Source organism: Octodon degus, unplaced genomic scaffold (genome assembly GCF_000260255.1).
Source record: "Octodon degus isolate 3935 unplaced genomic scaffold, OctDeg1.0 scaffold00155, whole genome shotgun sequence".
Lineage (NCBI taxonomy): Eukaryota > Metazoa > Chordata > Mammalia > Rodentia > Octodontidae > Octodon > Octodon degus.
The window spans coordinates 5174983-5195782 of record NW_004524731.1 but is presented as its reverse complement, the minus strand read 5'-3'; the positions used below and the strand labels follow the sequence as shown (position 1 = coordinate 5195782).

The window sequence follows — 20800 nt, the reverse complement described above, 5'->3', positions numbered from 1 at the left end:
CCCCGCCTTCCGAGGCCAGCAGATGGCACACTTCACCCCACGTTTGCACCTTCTGTTCCCTGTGTTTGTCCTCCCTGAGTCATCCTGAGGCATGGTGGGAAGCTCCTGTCGCCTGCACTCACAGGCCTTAGTTGCTGCTTGAATGACTGCCTGTCAGTTTGGTGTGTGCTGGAAGCCCAGCGTGGGTTCACTGCCTAGCAACAGCTGCTATGGAAAGGAAGGGCAGCTCTGTGAGGGAGGAGGACAGCAGGGCTTCTCCCAGAACACTGCCTGGGGCGCCTGCCTCCAGCCTGTCTCTTGGCTCCTGTTAAGCTTTGTCTCTGGCCTGGGGCTTGCCAGCTGCTGACCTGGGTCCCCTGACCCAGCTTGGGGTCAGCTTCCTGTACCCTAAAGTTAGTTTGCAGAAGGCTGTGTATTTTCCTGCATGGCGCAGCAGGGTGCCCTGACTTCCTGGGGTGGGACAGAGGACGTGAGAGGTGTTGTCTGGGCACCACTGTGGCCTTGTCAGCTGTGGAGGCATCTCCTTGTCCTGTGCTGTCCCTGCTCCATGTGGGAGGGGGCTTCTCAGAGAGCGGACCAGACAGTGTCTGCTCCACAGGGTGTGGCCCGAGGGGGAGGGGCCGGGAAGGGGATATCCCAGCCCTGCTGCCCCAGGTGTCCATGTGACCATCGCCCCATCTGTCCCGCTGAAAATGGAAGGCTACACTTCCATTGTCACTTTCAAGCGTCATGTGACTGACTCTTGAGCAGCAGGACTCACCTGAAAATGTGGCGGTTTGCACTGGTGTGTGCCCTTTAAAACACACCCCGTGCAACCCGTCGGACAGTGTGTAGAAGATCAGTGGTCAGGGCCTAGGGGCCCTGTGTGCCTGGAGCGGGTGGCCTGGTCCCTGTGCCCCCATGCTGCTCCAGGAAGTGCTGCAGCCCCTGGGGCTGCGGGGCTTTTCTAGGGGTAGGGCCACTGGATGGGTGTGTGACCAGCCTGCAGCTTGGGGGCTGCTGCCTTAGGGTGAGTGAGCATCCTCACTGAGCACCATGGGAGGTCTTGCTTAAGTCATCCTCGGAGCAGCGCTGGGGTGGTGGCGGCCAGCAAAGACCTGGCTGAGCTGCGTGTCCACAGCAGTGCCCCTGGATGGGCTCCTGCCTGGCACTCAGTACCCTGCTGTGGGGTTGGAGAAGCTGGAGGGCACATGTATGGGACCTGAAGGGCAGGCGCCCACTGCTTCCAGGAGCCAGGAGCACGTTCCCCTGTGGGTGGGGAAGGGTCTCTTCCCCGGCCTTGGCAGTGCCCAGGACTACAGTGGCCGGCTTCTCTGGACGACCATCCTTGCTGCTCCACAGCATGCACTCCCGAGGAGCATCCTCCCCTCTGTGGGTTCAGGCCATAGTGATGGGGTAACATGCACTGGAACATTTTGTTCTTTCAGCTAAAAATGGCATCAGACCCAAATGTAGCGCAGTGTTAACAGCTGTGCGCCTGGGCTGTGGGTGAGAAATGTGTCCGTGTGCTGTGCGTTCTGGTGTTCAAAAAGCATTTTCCACTTGCACAGAGGCACAGTGTGCTGGGGGCAGGGAGACCAGCTGAGCCCTGTGTCCGTGCCCAGCTGCGCCCGCCGAGAGGGGTGGTAGAGTGACCCCACGGGGGAGGGGTGCTGATCAGGTCAGGTGGTCAGCATTCCTATGTCCATGTCTGCTTCGGTTAGGGTGCAGTAGTGACACGTGTGTATGAGATGCACGTGGCAGTTCAGAACACGCCTGGAACACGAGGTTCGGTCCAGCTGCTTGTCGTCCTGGTTTCCAGCCCGCGCTCCTCTCCTCAGTTGCATAAACCACACCACAGTCACCCACAGTGCCTTAGAACGCAGGGCGTGCTCCTGCCTTCAGGATCCCTGCTAGGTCCAGGTCTGCTTTCCACTATGCCTGTACGAGACGTGGTGTCGTCCTCCTCCATCTTCCTCAGCTCTTGAGCACCGTGTCCCCAAATCATCCACTCTGCTGTAGGTAGCAGGATGTCACCCTCGCTGTGGCTGAGGGTCCTTCACAGGTGTGCATCCGCCCTTAGTCCTCTCATCTGCTTGGATACCTCCGCAGGTGCCATGCTGGCCATTGTCTGTCACGTAGCAGGGGACGTGGCCAGTGGCCAGCTGCACTTCACTAAGTGGTATGCACAGGTGCGACTGCGAGTCTCAAATTTGTTCTCATTTACGAATTTTGAGGAACCTCATTCTGGTCTGTAACAGCCGCACTGGGTTAGATTCCCCTGTACTGTGTCCGACTGTGCCAGACTGCCGTTTCTCTGCCTGCAAACAGGCATTATTACTTCCTGTCATTTTTAGCATGGCCAGTCCAGCCTGGTGAGATGACAGCTCAGTGTGGTTCCCCGGTGACAGCCATAGTGAGCGCTTTTCTTGGTACTTGGCCGTGTGTATGTTCTCTGGAGAAAGGTCTGTGGAGAGCCTTGCCTATTTCTAATGGGATCATTTGGTTGCTTTGCTTTTGAGTTCTTCGTGTATGCTGGGTACTCATCCTTTATGAGATGAACCATTTTTAAACATTTGCTCCACCTTGTAGGCTGTCTCTTCACTCACGTTTGCTCCTTTGTGCAAAAGTGTCTTAGCCTGAGATAATCCTGTTTGTGGTCCGAGGACATGTCCAGCCAGCACTGCGCCCCAGGGGTGTACACACCCGCCTGCAGCTCACTCACGGAATCGTCCACGGAGTGGGAAGCACACATAAGCTTAGCATTTGCTTCATTCCCTCTGAACGCGCAGTATCCAAGTGAGTCCGCAATAGTTGAGCCATTGACTGATGGTCCCGAGTGGACACTGGAGTTGTGTGCCTAATGCCTGGCCAGGCAGGGACTGCTGCACCAGAGGCAGCTGCAGTCCCCATCATGTGCACCCGAAGATTTAGGGTGCATGACTCGAAGCATGACCTGTTCTGCTTAGAGCTAAAGATCCCCCGAAGCCTCATGTGCATGGAGAGTGAATGGCTTATGGGTGCTGTGCTGCTCGGCGGGTTCCCTCCCTGGGTAAGTTCATACTGCATGCTGTTGGGAGGCGGGGCCTGGCCGGAGGAGGCGGGGCCTGGCCGGAGGAGGCGGGGCCTGGGGGCGGCCTGGATGGGTGTGGCTTCCTCTGCTTTCTCTGCTCTCCATTCGCATGCTGTGAGCGGCTTTGCTCAGCCTTGCCTTCTACCATGCCATTTCTGTCTGTGAGCAGCCTGCCATGGGCTAAGCCCACTAAAGCCTTGAGTCTCTAGCCCTCTCCTCCTGAGTGGTGTCAGGTGGTATGTCTCAGCTCAGGAGCGTGGACTGATACATCTCCCACACCACCGTTTCCGCTAAGCTCGTGGGAAACACAGTTCCTTTCTGGAGGAAGGGAACTCAGTGGGCTGTGCTTTGATGGTAAAGGAAGGAAGTGTAGGAAGCACTGGCTAGGCCCGTGGTGGTTAGCAGAGGGAGCACCTGAGTGTGGTCAGGGCTGGGTAGCGTGGTGACCAGCGTAGACACTGAGCTCCTTACCTGAGGAGTCCTCCAGATGGGACGCATCACCAAATGCCTGTGTACTGTGCCCACATTAGAGGAGATGTGGGACCCCCTCAAGGGGACACAGGGTAGAGAACAGAGGCTGGGTGAGGGGTGAACTGTGGGGACACGGGGCCTTTGTGCAGTGGACAGAGCTGGGCTGTGGGCGTACCCTGCTGGGGTGCTGGCTGTAGATGCAGGCTACAGTTGGTAGTTAGTTCTGCATACCCAAGACAAGGCTCTGTTTTATTGAATGATAATTCTAAGAATAATGGAGAACAGGTGTTGAAATGGTTAATAAAGCCAAGGCAGCCCTTAGATGTGTCTCATGAGGAGTTGCTGGCAGCATTTGTTACCAGGTGGGTGGAGATAATGGTTCAGCGGTTGAGAACTGCACTGTATGAACAAGGTCCTGGCTTAGATCCCCACACTGCAAAGAAATGTTGATAGATGATTATTAGGCAGTCGTGTTCTGAGTTGCAAGCATACTGCAAGGCGAAATAGAGGTGCCTAGGTGTGTGTCTCATGAGGAGCAGATTTCCCGCTCTTGTGGGCAAGTGCCCCGAAGCTTTGGGTTGTCTAGTCGGGTGAGGAAGGCATCCTCTCCGTGCATATGTGCCCTGTAATTGTGTCTTTAGCTGAGGTGCTGTGGAGGGGCAGATGGCTACAGGGTGACTTCTCAGCAGACCCTGAGCGTTGGGGATACGTGTGTTTGTGGGCCCACGGGGATGGAAACAGAGACCCTGTCTCTACCACTCTGGTCCTTCTCGTGTTTGGGACAGCACTGGCATCGGTGGGGCACAGTGCAGGATGAGCACACAGGCCCCGTGCAGAGGTGCTGATCCTGACCACAGCTGCCCTGCACCCAGCAGGCCCTCATGGCTCTGTGCCAGGCAGCAGCACTGGGGTGGCAGGAAGTGCTCGCCTGCACCCAGACACCACCAAGGGATGGGCTGTCCCTTCCCTGGCTGGCAGGGCGGGGCAGAGGGCGGTATCACCGTGGCACACAGGGTGAAAGCAGGGGCTCTGGAAAGAGACCGAGGTCAGTTTCCTGGGCACTAGGGGACCCATCTGAGCCCCACAGAAGCCATTGGGCGGTGCAGGCCGGAGTTAGCACAGTCAAACCATTTTCATGCTTCTTAAACTGAAGCTGGAAAGGCTGCAGGGAACTCAGGTGCTTGGAGACTAAGGAGTGGAGGTTTGGTTCAGATGAAGTGTCATTTCTGGGCCACTTAACCAATAGAGGTTACACAGCTCACACTTTTATGACGATGCTGACCTGGGTGGGGGGGCATTGGGCAGGGAACGTGTGCTGTTTTGTGATTTTTCTTTAACTATAATTGTTTCCAAAAGATGACAAAATGGCATTGGACCCTCATGCTCTTCTCTGCTTACTTGGTAGACAAAGCTTACCTGGGGCCTGGGCAGCTGTACCAAGACCTGCAGAACCTGCTGCATGACTTGAACGTCGTCGGCCAGATTGCTCAGCTGATCGGGAGCCTCAGAGGGAACTACCAGGTAACTGCGGCTGGCCGCCAGCACATGGCGGAGATGGTGTCTCAGCCCGGACCCTAGTGGAGCTGGGAGGATGCACTGTGACTCTTGTCACCGTGCAGCAGTGCTTTGCCTGTCTGGAGGTGGCGGCGCAGTTCAGTCAAGTTTCCTCCCTGTGCAAAGACACTGCAGGGTCTCCTCTGCTACACACACGGCTCCTTCCTTGTAATCATGTATGAGTATGACTGGATCTGCCTGGATTTTTTATAGCTGCAGCTGTGCCTTTTCTCCGCGTTAGTATTTCTAAACATTTAAAGGTGTGCGTCTGCGTTTTCTCTGCAGAACTTGAACCAGTCAGTGGCCCATGACTGGACCTCGGGCTTACAGAGACTGATTTTGAAGAAAGAGGATGAAATCAGAGCTGCCGACCGCTGCAGAATCCAGCTACAGCTTCCTGGGAAGCAGGACAAGTGAGTGCCTTGAAAAGCAGCTTTCTTGGCCAGCGCTGAGAAGAGTACGGCTCTTGGTCAGGGGCTCTCTCCGCGGTTGATGGCTCTGTCACACAGGCAGGACTCGGGACGGAGCGTGTTTCATGAAACGAGCGCTTGTCTGTGATTTCCGGCAGGTCAGGACGACCTACTTTCTTCACAGCCGTGTTCAATACGTTCACTCCCGCCATCAAAGAGGCCTGGACCAGCCACCTGCAGATGGCCAAGCTTGCGCTGGGTAAGGGGAGGCTGAAGAATGCCTGCGGGCAGGTGGGCTCCAGACAGGGCTGAGAGATGGACACACTTGTCTCTAGGAGAGGGCTTCAGAATGGGGAAATTAGCCCCAGCGCCAGTGATGTGCAGGAAGCAGGGGCTGTGGGGACCAAGCCAGGTTCCCGTGGAATCAAGACAGCTCTGTGATGTGCACTGAAGTTGTAGACACAAGGGGTCAGGCACATGGGGTCCTCCATGGTGTCTCCAAGGAGCACTCCACCTGCATGCTACCTGCCCACCACCAGGGGTGCCACTGTGCCTGTCCCCTGCGTGCCACCTGGCTGTGGGAGAGCATGCAGCAGGCTGCCTTTTCATGAAGCCCCTCCTGCCTCAGAACTAAGGCCTGCGTCATGCCAAGGGTGACATGGCTCATGGCCTGGTGACCGAGTTCCTGTGCCTTGGTCCCTTTTCGTAGATCAGCATGTGTGTGCTGCCTCACACAGCTCTCCTGCAGCACTGTGCGTGTGTGTGTGTGTGTGTGTGTGTGTGTGCACGTGCACAGGGGCATGTCCTCCTCTGTGTGCGGAGTCTGAAACCTTACAAACAGGAGCAGCGGGGGCTCATTGTGTGGGCTCCCTCATGCAGGATGGTTTGTAGCAGAGAAGAACTCTCACAGGAGAGCCTGGTTGGCTGTGTTTTGCCTGGAAGGAACCCTAGCCAGGTTCCCTTCCTCCTGCTAAGTAACTGAGTGCTTTGTAGAGTCAGGTGCATAGAGCTCAGCGGCCAGAACTGGCCCACTCTGCAGAGGGAACAGGGTGTGAACATCAGCCCCTCTGTCTAAACTCCCCACTCTTCAAAGCAAGGTGTCTGCTTGCTCTCATTGCACACGCGTCTTCACACCCTTGTGTGTTTGAGTCCCGCGGCACCACTTCGGCTGGTGTCAAATCCGTGCAGCTTGGCATCCTGGGAAAGTGAAAGAGGAGCAAGGGTGTGAGGGTGCAGTTGATACCAGAGCAGAGGGCACGCAGAGCCACAGAGGCTGGTGGGGTTGCTCGTGAGAGCCTGAGAGTCCTCACGTGTGTGACCAGGTGGCAGGGTGCCTGAGCCTAACTGGCTGTTCTCCCACCGCAGAGGAGGACAACCATCTGGGCTGGTTCTGCGTGGACGATGACGGGAATCAGACCAAGAAGGACACACACCCTCTCCTGGTGGGACACATGCCCGTGATGGTGGCCAGACAGCCAGAGTTCAAGGTGAGGGCGCTGCCTCTCTGGCTGGCCCCGGGAGGGTCCTGGTCGGAAGGCTCTGTCAGTATGGCCCTGGCTGCTGCTTCTGGAGAGGTGTTTGCGTGGAAATAGTTGGGCTTGCTGTTCAGTGCATTGGACACATAGATACTGCCTCGCTTCTGGCCTATAATATTATAAAGACCCCTGTTTTTAAGCCAGCTGTACGTTAGGTGAAAGTGCTGTCACTGTGGGCAGGACAAGTACAGCCAAGACATCCGAGTGCTGACCTCAGGAAAGTGGAACGTGGCGCAGTTCTGTCCCTCTAAAGAAAAACCCAGCAAGTTCATAATGTTGACAACAGAAGGACATTTCCACAGTGCTGGTTGGAGACCAGTGAATGTGTTTGAAGTACCGGTAATTTCTGCATCAGCTGTGGCTCACATAAGCCTGCTTGTCACTGAGCTGTGGACAGACACAGATGACATTCATTCCAGGGGTCTGTACTTGTTTTAAAACAAGTAAAAAAAAGCAAGAAAAAGTATGAAACAAAAAATATCAAGCTAGCGTTAAATTTGTGTAGCAGATACTGGCAGAGATAGAAGTAGTTAAATTCCTAATTAATAAGATTTAATTTGAATACTCACATTTGTGTAAAAACGAAAGTCGGAGGCGCTTAAGGGCACCACAGACTGCTCAGGTCGCAGAAGTGGGAGGACGAGCTTCTCAGCAGAGTGGGGAGGAGAGGCAGCGTCAGTGGAGAGGCGCGTTCCGGCGCGAGGTCTGTGTTCAGCATCCCCAACGCGTGGCGTAAACGGGTACAGACGCAAGTATTCTAAAGCATTTAAAATCAGATTTTACGTACGTACAATTTAGTGAGTAATCTTTCAAGTAAGGAGAATCCTTACAGCAGCGAAAAGGAGAAGCGCAGCCTTGTCTTGATGCCTGCTCCCCCTTCACGAGTCCGTTTCCTCCACTTAGATCGAGTGTGCAGCCTACAACCCCGAGCCTTGCCTCAGCAGCGAAGGGCACCCGGGTGCGCTTTCCTCGGCGGTGCGCGGCTTCCTGTGGGTAAGAGCCTGCTCCGCGCGCCCGCCGCTCAGCCGGGAGTTGAGTCCGCAGGCGTGCGAGGCCAGGGCTGGTGGCGCGCAGACAGGAAGCCGTCCTCCCGAGGGAGGGGCTCTCCCTGGGAAAGACGCGGACTTGTTAGGAGCTGGAACGTTCATTACTGCTGTTTTTCGTCTAAAGTTGTCATTCGGCCCGGATACAACTAAACTAATGGACTAGTTCTTCCGCTTGGTGATGGGCTTCCTGCGCTCGGCCTGCCCCCTTCCCGAGCAGTGCTGGCTCCTCACCCGGAAGCCTAGGTCAGAATGAGCTGGTCCTGCGTGGAGGCGCTCTGGAGCGCCGGGCCTCCGTGTCCGCCCCACGCCCTGCCCAGCGTGCGCCAGTGGAGCGGGCTGGTCTCTGGGGTCACGTGTGCAGGCGAGGGCGAGGGCGAGGCCAGGCCTTTGCTTTCAGCCGCGCCGTGCTCTCCCCTGGGCCAAGGCTACGCCCTGCTCCCACCCCACGCTGGCCCGACGGCAGCGCAGGGGCGTGCGACTGTGGGCACGGTTCAGGTGATGCTGAGATCCCTGCGTGGCCTGGGTAAGGTGTCACGCAGTGCGTGGCCCGGGGATTCTGTCTCGGGGGACTCCTCAGATCCACGCACATCCCGCATGTTAAATGCGGTGACTGGCATTCACTGTTCTTAGCTTTCCCTGGCTGAGGACTGTTAAACATCGGTGTTAATGTATTTCAAGTGGACATAAATTCACCCTTCAGGACTTAAATCTATGTGTGGATAGCCCCTGCCGCTCTGAGGGCGTGGGTCCTTAATGTATATGAAGGTCTCTTAAAACACGCAAGTAGGCTCTCTTACTGAGTTTGTGAACACCTGAACACACGGAGGGAGAGGCTCCTCCTGCGACGTGGCTGCGGTACTGACGCTCCAGCCTGCCTGCTCTCCAGGAGAGCCGGGCGCTCCGGAAGCTGACACGCTCACTTCCTGCCCCTCTGCCTGCACAGATCGGGAGCTGCAGCAGCCAGATGGGTCAGATCGCCATCGTCTCCTTCCAAAATTCCAACCCCAAAGTCATCGAGTGCTTCAACGTGGAGTCGCGCATCCTGTGCATGGTGCACATTCCCGCCCAGGAGCAGCGCTGGGAGCCCTGCGTGGCCTCGGATGCCACGGCCACCCGTGCTCCCGATGTGCCCACCATCTGCCTGGGCACAGAGGAGGGAAGGTAGCAGCACCCGTGTCACCCCAGGGCCACTGGGAAGGGGCACTGCACAGACCTGGACACCCTGGGCAGGGGACTTCTGGAAATACGGGAGCTGGGGGTCCCTGCAGGCCCAAGTCGGGAAGCCAGCTTGCAGGAGTTGTGCAGAAAACACGGGAAACACATCAGGAGATTTTTATTTTATTTCATTTGTATTTTAGGGAAGGATCTACAGGGTGTTTGGGGTCTCACTACTAGATCAGACTCCGCCGATAGTAGTGAGACTATCGATAGTGATCCACCTGTTTACAGCCTCCCAAGAGCTGGGATTACAGGCGTGCACCACCATGCCCAGTCTCAATTGCCGGCTCGGTGCGCCCTGGGGGCGGGGCAGCAGGCCTGGGGATCGAACCCCTGGCCCCTGTGCCTGCTTGCAGGTGCTCTAATTCACTGAGCTATTTGGCTGGTGCTAATCAGTAGATCTCTTAGGGGAAAATATTTTACTTTGTACTTTTTGCCCTGTAACGCTTGGTTGGTTGCCTTTTTGAGACATGGTCTTGTCAAGCAGTTCAGGCTGGCTGTGGACTCACTTTGTAGCCCAAGCTGACCTCAACCTCAGTGATGCTCTTGCCTTAGCCTCCCCAGTGCTGGGATTATAAGCGTGCTCCCCACCTGACCCAGATTTATTTTTTAATGATTCATTTTATTAATACTTTTCAAAACTATGTCACACATTACATGGAGTAAGACAGAGCCAAACTCCATGCTGTGATGTTGAGCAGGGACTCATGTAAAGCAAAGTTAAAATGATTTTCCCAGTATAAAGTTCCAACATCCAAAATATAAATTACTTAAATATTCTGTTACGGTAAAAGACACTGCTCTCGCTCCCCTCAGAGCCCTCCCTCCTCCCCACGCCAAGCATGTCCCGCTGTTGTGCATTCCCAGGGTGGTTCTGGGGCCGCGTCTTCATGGCTGCTCATCTCGGAGTCCTCTCGCATCCACAGGCCTTGTCAGAGGACACTGGTGTGTGCTCGTGAGTCCAGGACATGAGGCGACCACCGCCCTGTGCCTGCAGATGCTCGGGAGCGGCCCAGAGCTGCTTCAGAGCGTGGCCGCAGTGCAGGCACCATTGTGTTTGCGAGAGGGCATCTGAGGGGAGTTTAGTGGAAATGTGGCTTTTAAGGTTTTTTAAAACAAACACTTGAGCCAGCCAGATAGCTCAGAGGACTAAAGTGCCTGCTTAGACCAGCGCAGGGCCTGGGTTTGATCCCCTGTGTGCCGTGCCAGCACCACCTCCTGGGTGTGCTGAGATGGTGACTGAGGCTGGACGTGGTGGTACACACCTGTAATCCCAGTGCTTGGGAGGTTGAAAACTGGAGGATCACTGTGAGTGCAATCTGCATAGTGAGACCCTGTGACCCTGTATTGAATACACTGAAAATAAACACTCACTGTAATTTTGATCACACTGTATATAGGAAGGACTAGTTTTCTTTATAACCTAGAATTTCTATTTGAAGTACAAGAAGAGTCAGGCAGCTGCAGACAGCGGTAGAACGTGGCCACTGTGTCCCCGGTGGGAGGCAGGAGAGAGCACCAAGGGGAGCATCGGCCTCACGAGCACTGACCTGCGCCTTTTCGTTCAAAGCATTTCCATTTACAAAAGCAGCCAAGGCTCAAAGAAAGTGAGGCTGCAGCACTTCTTCGCCCCCGAGAGGTCCGCCGTCCTGAGCCTGGCATGCTCGCTGCACGGCCTGCACGCCGGCCTGGTCAACGGCTCAGTGGCCAGCTACACCAGGGCCACAGGTAAGCTGCTGGCACTGCGTACTGTCCCTGGGCCCACCCACTGTCCCCTCCCAGGAGGCCTGGCTCACTGCCGCAGCCTCCTCCTCTGACCTCTCCCACTCCCACTCCCCAAGCAGGTGCTTAGCTGCCTCCTCCACCACACCGCGCAGCCTTCCCAACTCCCGCCTGCCCCCTCCCTCCTGCAGTCTCCGACTCACCTACCGGCACGTCCTGTGGGCACCCTCAGATGTGTCCAGGGCTCCTAGTGTCCCCATCCTGCCTGGCTGCTCATGGCCTCCTCGACCTCCACGCACTCCTCTCTGTTCTTCTCCAAGCTCTAACACTGGCTGTGGCATCTTCACCCTCTGCTTAAAATTATCCAGGGAGGTCCTGGGCTCATAGTGAAAACCAGCCCTGGCCCGAGCCACCCTCCCCGAAGTCTGCATCTGTTCCTGGTGAGCCTGCCTGGTGGCCTTTGGCACCACCTCCTGGAGGGCACCCTGCACCCATGCCACAGTGGGGCCTGGAGGACGCTTCCCTTCTTCCCTCTCTGGGCTCCTCCCGGCTGCTCACGTGACCCTGGCTAGGGTCTCTGAGTGCTGACCAGTGTCTCTGGCGCCGACCCCCTCCAGCCCTGTGTCTGCACAGATCTTCGTCCTGCTGTCCCTCTGCATGAGCACCCGTGCCAATCCTTGAGGCAGCGTCCTGAGATGTCGCAGGGCACTGTCCCTTGGTCAGCCCCAGCACTGTGAATCAGCCTTTGGCAGCCTCAGAAATGTCAGCGGTTTCCTAGCTGCGTCCTGTGTTTTAGTTGGGGATGTTTTGGTCACCCAGAGAGAATAAAAAGTCTCATTTCAAGTTTTGTAATGAAAATGTCAAACTTATGCTGAGGATAAAGTACACAGAGGCTGGGGGCTGGGAGCCCAGCATGGCCCACTACAGGCAGCCCTGCAGCTCGGGGTCTCCCTGCACAGGAGGGGTGGGCGCCCGCCTGCCCAGTGCAGCTGCAACCATGAAGCTGTGGAAGGAGCTCAATAGGGCTGCCGCGTGGACTTGCTCTGCAGTTTTCCCTTCTCTTTCGCCTTTGTTGGGCTTCACTGTCACAACTTGGCGAGCGGTTTCCTCTGGTGCTCTGGGCATATTAATGATTTGAAAGTTTTGTCTGGGTCTTGGAGCTGACTTGGGGTATGGACATCCGCTTTTTCCATCACTGGATTTATTTGAGCTTTTGCATTCTTAGTGCAGTTTTCTGAGTTACATGAGCACCATCTGTCCCACCTACGCTGGTGGCGGTGTTCAGGCAGGATGCTGTCATGGTAAAGAGAGGTTGAGTGGCTGATAGGCACTTCGTACCTGTCCGCCTGCCTGCCACCTCCCTCCCTCTCTCATTTGTTCTTTCTCCTTCCTTCCTTTCTTTTCTTTCTTTCTTCCTTTCTTTCTTTTTCCCCCTCTCCCTCTCTTTCCTTCTTTCTCTTTTCCCTTCCCTCCCACCCTCCCTCCTCCCTTTCTTCCTAAAGCTTATAGGAATGTAAATGTATAGAGATTTTCATATAATCTGGATTCTAATTCCTATTATTTCATACTCTTCACTTATACTTTTCTTTCTTGAGTTTTTAGTGATTCTTTTTGATCCCCTGGGTTCAGTTGCTCCTTGCGATTCCCCTGCCAGCCTGGTGCAGAGTGCTGCCAGCCTGCTAGATCTCACAGGCCCAGGGTCTGCAGAGGCCACTGCTGCTGCCAGGGACATGGAAATCTGGAGTTGGGTCAGAAATACCCAGACTGTCAAGTCTTGGCTCAACATATCATCAGCTTTCCAGCCACTGTTTAGGCTGAGTCAAAAGGATTGCAAATTTGAGCCCAGCTTAGTGAGATTCTATCTCAAAAAACAGGAAGGGCTGAGGTGTGGCTCACTGGTAGAGGGCTGCTTGGTTTAATCCCCAGAGCTACCAGGAAACAAAAACAAGCCTAATTCATCATCTTGTACCTGGGTCCAGCTGCACTGCTGCGGTCAGGATGAGCTCGCTTGCCTGGGCACAACCCCTGGCATGGGCCGAGGTCACCCCGCTGGCCCTGATTCACATGTGCGCAGGGACTGAGGCTGCGCATCACCCACCCAGGGGACATTGCTTATGGCTCTGTGCAAAGAACATTCAAGGTGCTCAGCAAATAGAGCTTAGCTGTGTGATCCTCGGCCACAACAGTGTCTGGAGGGCAGCAGTTCATGGTGGCGGAAGACACGGAAACCCAGAGAGAGAAGCCCCTTTCTGGGCCCAACATTGTGTCCAGTCTTCCAGGGCCAGGCAGTGGACTGAGCCATTGACCACACACCTTGCTCCCAGCATCGCACTCCCAGTCAGCCACATGCTGTAGTGTCAGCTTCCTTTGACACAACCCCTGAAGAAAGCTGCATGAGGCTTTGGGGAGACATCTAGACATGAGCCACTGCGTTCTGCCTTGGTACCACGTAGACTCAGAGTCCCCTTATGCGAAAGGCATTTAGTCCATTTCCAAGAGTTGGTGAAGTCCTAACAGCTGCGGCACTGCAGAGAAGTCCGAGTCCCAAGTCTTCTCTGAAATAAAAGGCAGACTTAGCTATGAGCCCCTGTGTAGGCGAAAAGGCAGGTAAGCACTTCCAGCATTGAGTAGCGTGAGGTGGACGCTCCATTCCACAAGGCGCATACAGCAGGATAAAAGGAAGAGGACCAAAGCAAACTCCAACTCCAGCGGGAGCTGCTGCGTCCTGGCTGTCCTGCCGTCACCAGTGAGGCTGCCTCACAGAGCTGGCTTTGATCCTGGGGGCCCGGGCACCCCCAGAAGCAAGTGCTGCCATCAGAACTGTGATCCTCATTTTGTTGTTTAAAGTTATCTTTGATCCTGGATAGAAATGTTTTTTGTCTTTGATTCAGATGGATCCTGGAATGAAGAGCCTCACAAAGTGATAAAGTTAGGCGTGCTTCCGGTCAGAAGCCTGCTGGTGGCGGAGGATGCCCTGTGGGCAGCGTGCGGAGGCCAGGTGTCCACCATCAGCACCGAGACGCACACGGCCGAGGTGAGTCGTCGAGGTCCTTGCGGGAAGGTGCTGTGGACACTGCCCCGATGCTGTGTGGCGCCGAGTCTGGCCCACCTTGCTTCATGGGAATGCCGGCAGGCACTTTGCAGGCCCTGTGAGGCAGGAATCCTCCTAGATCGTGCCTGGAAGTCAGGTTACTGGGAGGCTCCACTAACCTTTTCCTCCCCACTTTCCATGGAAGTAATTGCTCACCGCTTACCCGATAAGTAGTGGACCCACTGCTTCTAAAATGCGCTTTGGAACACAGACTCCTCAGGGACACGGGGTGTGGCCTTGACACAGGGTTGCTTCACGTCAGCAGGGCTGGTGGCCAGGACAGCGCCAGCTGCTGCGGGGTAGCTGGGTGCCCACCCTTCTGGAAGCCACTGCCATGCGGTGGGTGAAAGCTGCTTCCAGGGTGCCAGATACCCAGAGGCTGCCAGGACAGGAAAAGGGAATGTATGCTGATGCTCTGGCGTTTTCGTGTCTGGTGGTATGTGCATCAGAATAGTTGGAACTTAGGCACTGTGTCTTATGACCAAGAGTTAGTGTGCTTGTTATAAGAAGGATTCTACTAAGCTTGAAGTAGGCGTCTCACCTACTAGAAAATACTGAAAGGGTCTGGAAAGGTAGCTCCCATGCATGAGGGAGGACACACAGCAGCGCACGCACATGCACACCACACGCGCGCGCGCACACACACGCACACACACACACACACACACACAGCCTTGGCCTCACCAATAGGAAAACAAGGTGTTGTTAACAAGCTCAGCACGTAGAGCGGCTTCAGGCCCACAGCACTTCAAGCAGCAGCACTGAGATGCGCACGACCAGCCCCACCACCCTGGTCCCACGGCAGTGCACCTGCTCCTGTCCCCCAGCCTGCAGGCTGTGTACCACCACCCCCTGGGCTCTGCTCGTGGCATTGCACTCTGATTTTGCACACACGTGTGAGCGCCCCGTCGACTGTTCTCACACAGCAGTGCACTGCGCTCCCATCCATGCAGCCCTGCTCCTCACCCTGGCTGCCACTGACCTGAGGCCCATCCTCCACGCTGGCAGAGGACGCAGTTGGTACTGCCCTGCGGGCAGGTGGGGACAGAGCTCTGCAGGCGGGGGACCTCAGCTGCCCCAGGACAGGCACAGTCCCGTGCCGGTTATTACCCAGAGAGCTGCCAGTACGTCCCGGTGGTGGATCTGAATGTGTTTGTGCAAGCACAGGGCTGCTGCGGCAGTGTCGCTGGGGCCAGACATGGAGAGCTGACCTGAGGGGGTGTCTCGGCGGGACCTATTTCTCAGAGCTGCCAAGCAGTGGCGGCCGCTCACCCTTGTGATGGCGCCGTGCACACTGACGTGGGCTGGCGTGCCACCGTGGCAGGGTCTGTGCTCATAGTGGTGAATGAGTAGACCTACACTTTGTCACCTTTGCGTTCTCTGCCACACAGTATAACTCTTCTGCTGTAGAGATGGCACGAGCCAGGTACCGCGCTGCCTTGTCACCGGCGCCCTGCTCTGAGTAGCCTGGGCCTCGGTGTTTTATTTTGTCATCAAAATGAATCTCTGATGCTTAGAAGTCCTGTAACTCTCACACAAAAGCGGTGGGAAGAGAGGCACAGGCGCTGGGATCCCCGTGAGCAGCACTGAGCGGCTGTGCAGGTCTGAACTCAGCCTCTGATCATCACAGACTCCTGAGAGAGTCCGTCTGCTGCTGAGTGTGTGGCGCATGAGCACAGCAGGTTGTGTGTTACCACTAGAAGCTCTAGGCGGTTCGTATCGCTGCTGTAGACCACCCTTCAGAGAAAGGCTGGGCCACCAGGGGGAGGACTTTGGGCCCTCCTGCCAAAGGTGTGTGAGTCACATCCTCACACATCTGTGGAGCTTTCAGAACACATGTGCCCTGTGCGTCACACAGGTGACACTCCAGTCCCCAGTGCAGAAGACTCTCGTGTGCACAGGGATCCAGCCCAGAGCCTGGCACATGGGCTGCATCCCAGGCCTCTGAGCGCCTGTGCGTTGTGACAGCAGGCTTGTGAGAGTGTATGTGGCTGCCATCTCCAGGCATGGAGAGCTCTGAGGGCCCTGGGGACAGCGGCCCTCAGCGGAGCTGCACGGTCCGCACCCGAGGTCCCCAGACAGCTCGGCAGCACGAGGAGCCTCAGCTCCTCAGTTTGATTAACCATCCCGCGGTGCCCAAGACCCAGCCCGTCAGGTGGCGCCAGGGAAGAGTGGACGCCTGGCCCTCGGGGGTGACTTCAGAGTGACTTCCACTCCTTCCTGTTGCATGTTTTGGATTTCTTGCCCTCTCAGTAAGAAGCTGTTGGTCAGACACAGAGCCTGGAGCCAACCCATGCTGCCAGGCTGGACAGTGCCTTAGCTGGGCAGTGCCAGGGCATGTGGTGCCTCGGCTGGACAGGGCTGTGTAGCCATAGTCTGCATCTTGTTTCTGCACCAGCCCTGAACCTCTGGTGGCGTCATTGTGCTGGTTAAGTCCCTGAAAGGGCCCAGGGTTGGAACCCAGCTCAGCCGCACCGCCGGGTGCCCAGGAGGAGCACCGCAGTGAGTGTCCTTCCTCAGGCCACGCAGGGGCAGAGGGGTGGCGCTCATCTGCCAGAGTGCAGGAGGGACGGTGCAGGCCCTCCTCTGTGGAGCTGTGGCCTTGGGGCCTCTGCTCCCAGCCCTGAGGAGTCCCTGCGCATGTCCGCTCCAGCCCAGCCCCAGTATGTGGAGCTTGGGGGATCTGGGCTCGGAGCAGCAGTACACCCAGGGCTGTAGGTTCTATCTGGGGCAGGGGTGACTCCAGAACCTGGGAAGTCCTGTGTGTGGGCGTGTCACCAGACGGGATGTTCCTGCCCCCTTTGGGTGTTCAGAGCCACACTACAACTCAGAAAGGAGGGTTCTAAATACTGTGTGGCCACATAATGCGAGTAGTCACCCAGACTGGTCTGATGTTTAGGGCAGCTTCACCCGGAGGGAGCAGGATCCAGGCCCTTGCCTGAGCACCGCTCTGCTGCCCTGTGTGTAGTTGTTAGCCGAAGCCTGCGGTGCCTGCAGCCCCAGGCCCAAGCAGAAAACCCTGGGCACAGCTGCAAGGGTGCTGGGTATGCTTTTTGAGCACGGCCCTACCCATGGGACAGTGAGTGCTGAAGGGCTTTAAATTTGAGAGCAGGGGAGCTGGGGAAATGGCTCAGTGGAATAAGCGCTTCCCTGGCAAGCACAAGGGCTTGAGTTCAATCCCCAGTTTGTCCCAACCTGCAGGTTAGTCAATGAAGGTCACCTGGGAGAGGAGCAGGGAATTGTGGAGGGGATGAAGGACAGGAGACATGAGAAATGGAGACAAGACAGGATTCTGATCAAGTCCCATTTATTCAGGGGAGGTGCTGGGTATATATAGGGGGTGTAGGAATGAGGAAGTCTCGGCTCTAGGGGGTCAGCAGGTATCTAGGCAACGGGGGAAGGTGCAACCCCTGGGGCATAGCACATGGTTCACGGGAATGGGCAAGGTGAGAAGGACCATAAACTTAACTCAGCAGGGGAATAGAAACTTAAGAAAACAGTTGACACTATTATAAAATGGATACCAGTTAATGGCTTCCCACATGGTTCAAGCAGGTTGCTACAGAGCTGGACTGTGATTGAGCTCAGCAGCCTTTTAGAGAAGGGCTGGTGGAGTGGAGGCCAGCTGGTGGCCATAGGAGCGAGGAGCCTGTGACTTGCCTGTGTGCTGTGCCTCGTGCTCAGGGTCGTGCCTTCTCCATGCAGGCTGCCTCCCTTTGCCCACTGCAGGGGTTGGGGAGCAGGTCCCCTTGGCTCACCTGCAGTGGGGACCCCTAAAAGAGGTGGCTGGGTGCTTCTCCCTGCAGACTGGGTGACTGTGGGGCCCAACAGTGGGGTCAGCAGAAGGAGAGAGGGAAGGGAGGAAAGGAGGGAGGCAGGAGCCCAACTTCCTCCAGAGATGACTGAAAATGTCACATGGCCCTGTCCTCTCCTGGCCCTGGTCCTAGCAGTGTGGCTGCTTCCAAAGGTCAGGTGGAATCATCCCTCACTGCCCCCCGCCCCCCTAGGCCAGGGGCAAGGTCACTCTGAGCCTCCAGAGTGCCGGGGCTTCTTGTTGCCAACACAGGGTAGTTGGCTGGTACCCTGGGTGCCCTGCTGTGTTGTGCTGTGCTGTGGCACTATGGAACGGCAGCTACTCCCTAGCTAGAGGTTCGTGCTGCACAGGAAAAGCCAGCCCTCTTGTGGCCACCACAGCAGCCCATGGGTCTGTGCTGTGGCCACATTTCTTGAGAGGCCCTGAGGCTGGAGACTGCAGCTTCCTAGATAGTGTCTGGAGGTCACCTCAGGAACATGAAGCACCCACGGCTCTCGTGTCACACAGTGAGACAGCTGGACAGGTCTGGAGGTCAGAGATTTTAATTTGCAGTGGGTCCTCAAGTGCAGCCAGTGTCTGAGCCCTTGAGTCTGTTGTTCGGTGCTCATCTGCTCCTGTGGACACAGTGCCACAGGTCTGCAGGCTGCTGTGACACTGCCACACTCAGCAGACTCGAGGGATATGTGGGGCAGCTGCTTCCCGGGCCTGGGCAAAGGGCTCAGTCAAGACAGGCTATCAGAGATGGCCCTGGATGTTGGCCAAGAGGGCTCAAGACAGCCGCCTGAAGACGTCTGGGTGGGAGCAGCATGGCTTGTGCCCTGGCCGAGGGCCCGGCCAGGGGCAGCTCAGGGCCAGTCTGTGGCCACTGGGCAAGAAGAGTGCACTGGCGTGAAGGATGCTGTCCACCTGCAAGACCCCTGAGGCCACAGCAGGTCCACCAGCGTCACTGAACAAGAGGGCAGGGCCAAATCAGCTTGCTCCTCTATACTAGCAGTGCGCGCTGGGGTGAGTTGAGGACAGTCCTGCAGCTCTGTCCTGCTTCGCAGCCTGCCACAGCTGCCCTCCTCTTCTGCACTCCTGCAGCTGAAGAAGGAGCCACGGTGGGCCAGGCTGGAACACTTGCCTTCAGTGGTCATGGCGGGCATCGCACAGGGTGGGCTTGGGTGCACTGGGGCCTGGCAGCCACAGTGGGGGGCAGGGGCATGGGCTCCAGTGGTGCCAGATGTGTGGGCTATATCCTACGTTGTGCTGCAGTCCACGTTCTGGGGTGTGTGTCACGTGCTTCTCGACACCCACTGCGTAAAGGAGAGATTCTCTTGGTGCATCACTCCAGTCCACGGTCGGCTGGCTTCACGCAGAGGGGCATGGCAGTGCCAACCCATGGCAGCCAGCCAGCAAGCAGGCAGGAGGGCTGGGAATGACAGTGCACCCTCCCAGGCCACACCAGGGGCCACTTCTGACAGCCCCACTGCTGCCGGCGCACTTGGCCTGTGCTCACCTGGGGGAACCCATTAGGAGCTCAGCGCCGGTAGTCCAGCCACGCTTCATGCACATGTGGACTGAGCCACCCGGGGTTAGGCTGAGCTATCTCAGGTTGTGCAGGATGGGAAAAAGCCTTGGACTCCTGGGGTGCTGTGGCGCTGAAAGGCTGCCCTAGTGCTGGGCTGTGACCCACGTGCAGGACAGTGGGTGGTGGGGGAAGTGTGGGTGCTGGCAGGTGGACTCCCAGGGTGCAGGGCGGCACCTGGGGCCCAGCCTGGGACACAGTTCACAGTTCTGGGGAGGTCTGAGGGTCTGGGAAAGCCTGACCTCCGGTTCACTGTCACCCCCTTCCTCCTGTACCCAGCTGCCTGGACAGGTGCGCTCCACGGCAGCCACAGGACCCAGCCTCCCCCAGGGCAGGGTTACCTTCCTGAGCCCTTGGAAGTGCTGCTGGATTGGGAAGGCCCAGAGGGTGCTATGGACCCCACTGTCCTGCAGTGCGGCCTCATCCTGTCCCTGCACTGAGTTGGCCACAGCAGGACCCTGCACCCCATGCATTTACCTAGCAAGTAGCTGCCATGCATGCCCTGCCCAGGACTGCTGGCTCTCGCTGCCCTCTGACCTGGGCTCTTCTCTCTCCAGGGCCAGCTGGAGGCACACCAGGAGGAGGGGATGGTCATCTCCCACATGGCCGTGGCCGGTGTTGGGCTTTGGCTTGCCTTTACTACGGGGTCCACTCTCCGCCTCTTCCACACGGAGACGCTGAAGCACCTGCAGGATGTCAACATTGCTGCGCCTGTGCACAGCATGCTGCCAGGTATAGGGTAGGACGCCATGTACCACCAGCAGCAGGTTAGGGCCCAGGCACAGGAGTGGGGACTGCTGTGTGCCGCCAGGGCTGGGGTGGAAGTCTGCAGTGGAGGTGGGTGAGGCTCCCAGCCCCAGTGCAAGCGTCCAGAGTGCCCTTATCAGAGCAGGGCCACCGTCCCAGCCCTCCTGGGGAAAGCAGGCAGTCAGGGTAATGTGTGTCCACACAGCAGAGCAGGTCCCCATTTGTGTCCATGCCGAGAGCACAAGAGGAGGGTCCCGAGGAGGCAGCATCTCAGCTGGGCTCATGGTGAACTGGGTGGGAGTCAGGCACCGGAAGGATGGGAGGAAGCAGCACAGACACAGAGCCCCTGTGGGCACACAGACCTTGTCCCATGGATGCCCAGGGTCCTGTGGCTTTGTTTTCAGCTGTCCAGTGCCACGTACTGTGATGCCACTGCAGACAGCTGGTCAGCCTCAGAGGCAGCATCGTTGGGCTTGGTCTCATCCGGGTCAAACTTGTTCTTAGGAGATGGATCCTCCTGAGCAAGGGTGGCTTTGTGTATGTGTACACGTGTGGGTGTGTGCTGTGGGGGGG

General features: G+C 57.0%; 1 protein-coding gene across 13 annotated transcripts in view; it reads left to right on the top strand.

The window, feature by feature from the left end:
* The window catches only part of Arhgef10 (Rho guanine nucleotide exchange factor 10), a 103981-nt gene that overhangs the window by 80319 nt on the left and 2862 nt on the right, over positions 1-20800 (top strand). For 8 of the 13 annotated variants that reach the window (XM_023702623.1, XM_023702617.1, XM_023702625.1 and 5 more), the window contains 9 exons: positions 4929-5044; positions 5363-5490; positions 5646-5746; positions 6853-6974; positions 7926-8015; positions 9012-9229; positions 10857-11014; positions 13900-14042; positions 20038-20212. In XM_023702623.1, coding sequence (XP_023558391.1) covers positions 4929-5044; positions 5363-5490; positions 5646-5746; positions 6853-6974; positions 7926-8015; positions 9012-9229; positions 10857-11014; positions 13900-14042; positions 20038-20212 — 1251 coding nt within the window. Of the gene's footprint in view, positions 1-4928; positions 5045-5362; positions 5491-5645; positions 5747-6852; positions 6975-7202; positions 7444-7925; positions 8016-9011; positions 9230-10856; positions 11015-13899; positions 14043-20037; positions 20213-20800 lie in introns of those variants that run through there. The other 5 variants (XM_023702620.1, XM_023702619.1, XM_023702628.1 and 2 more) reach the window with 5 other exon arrangements.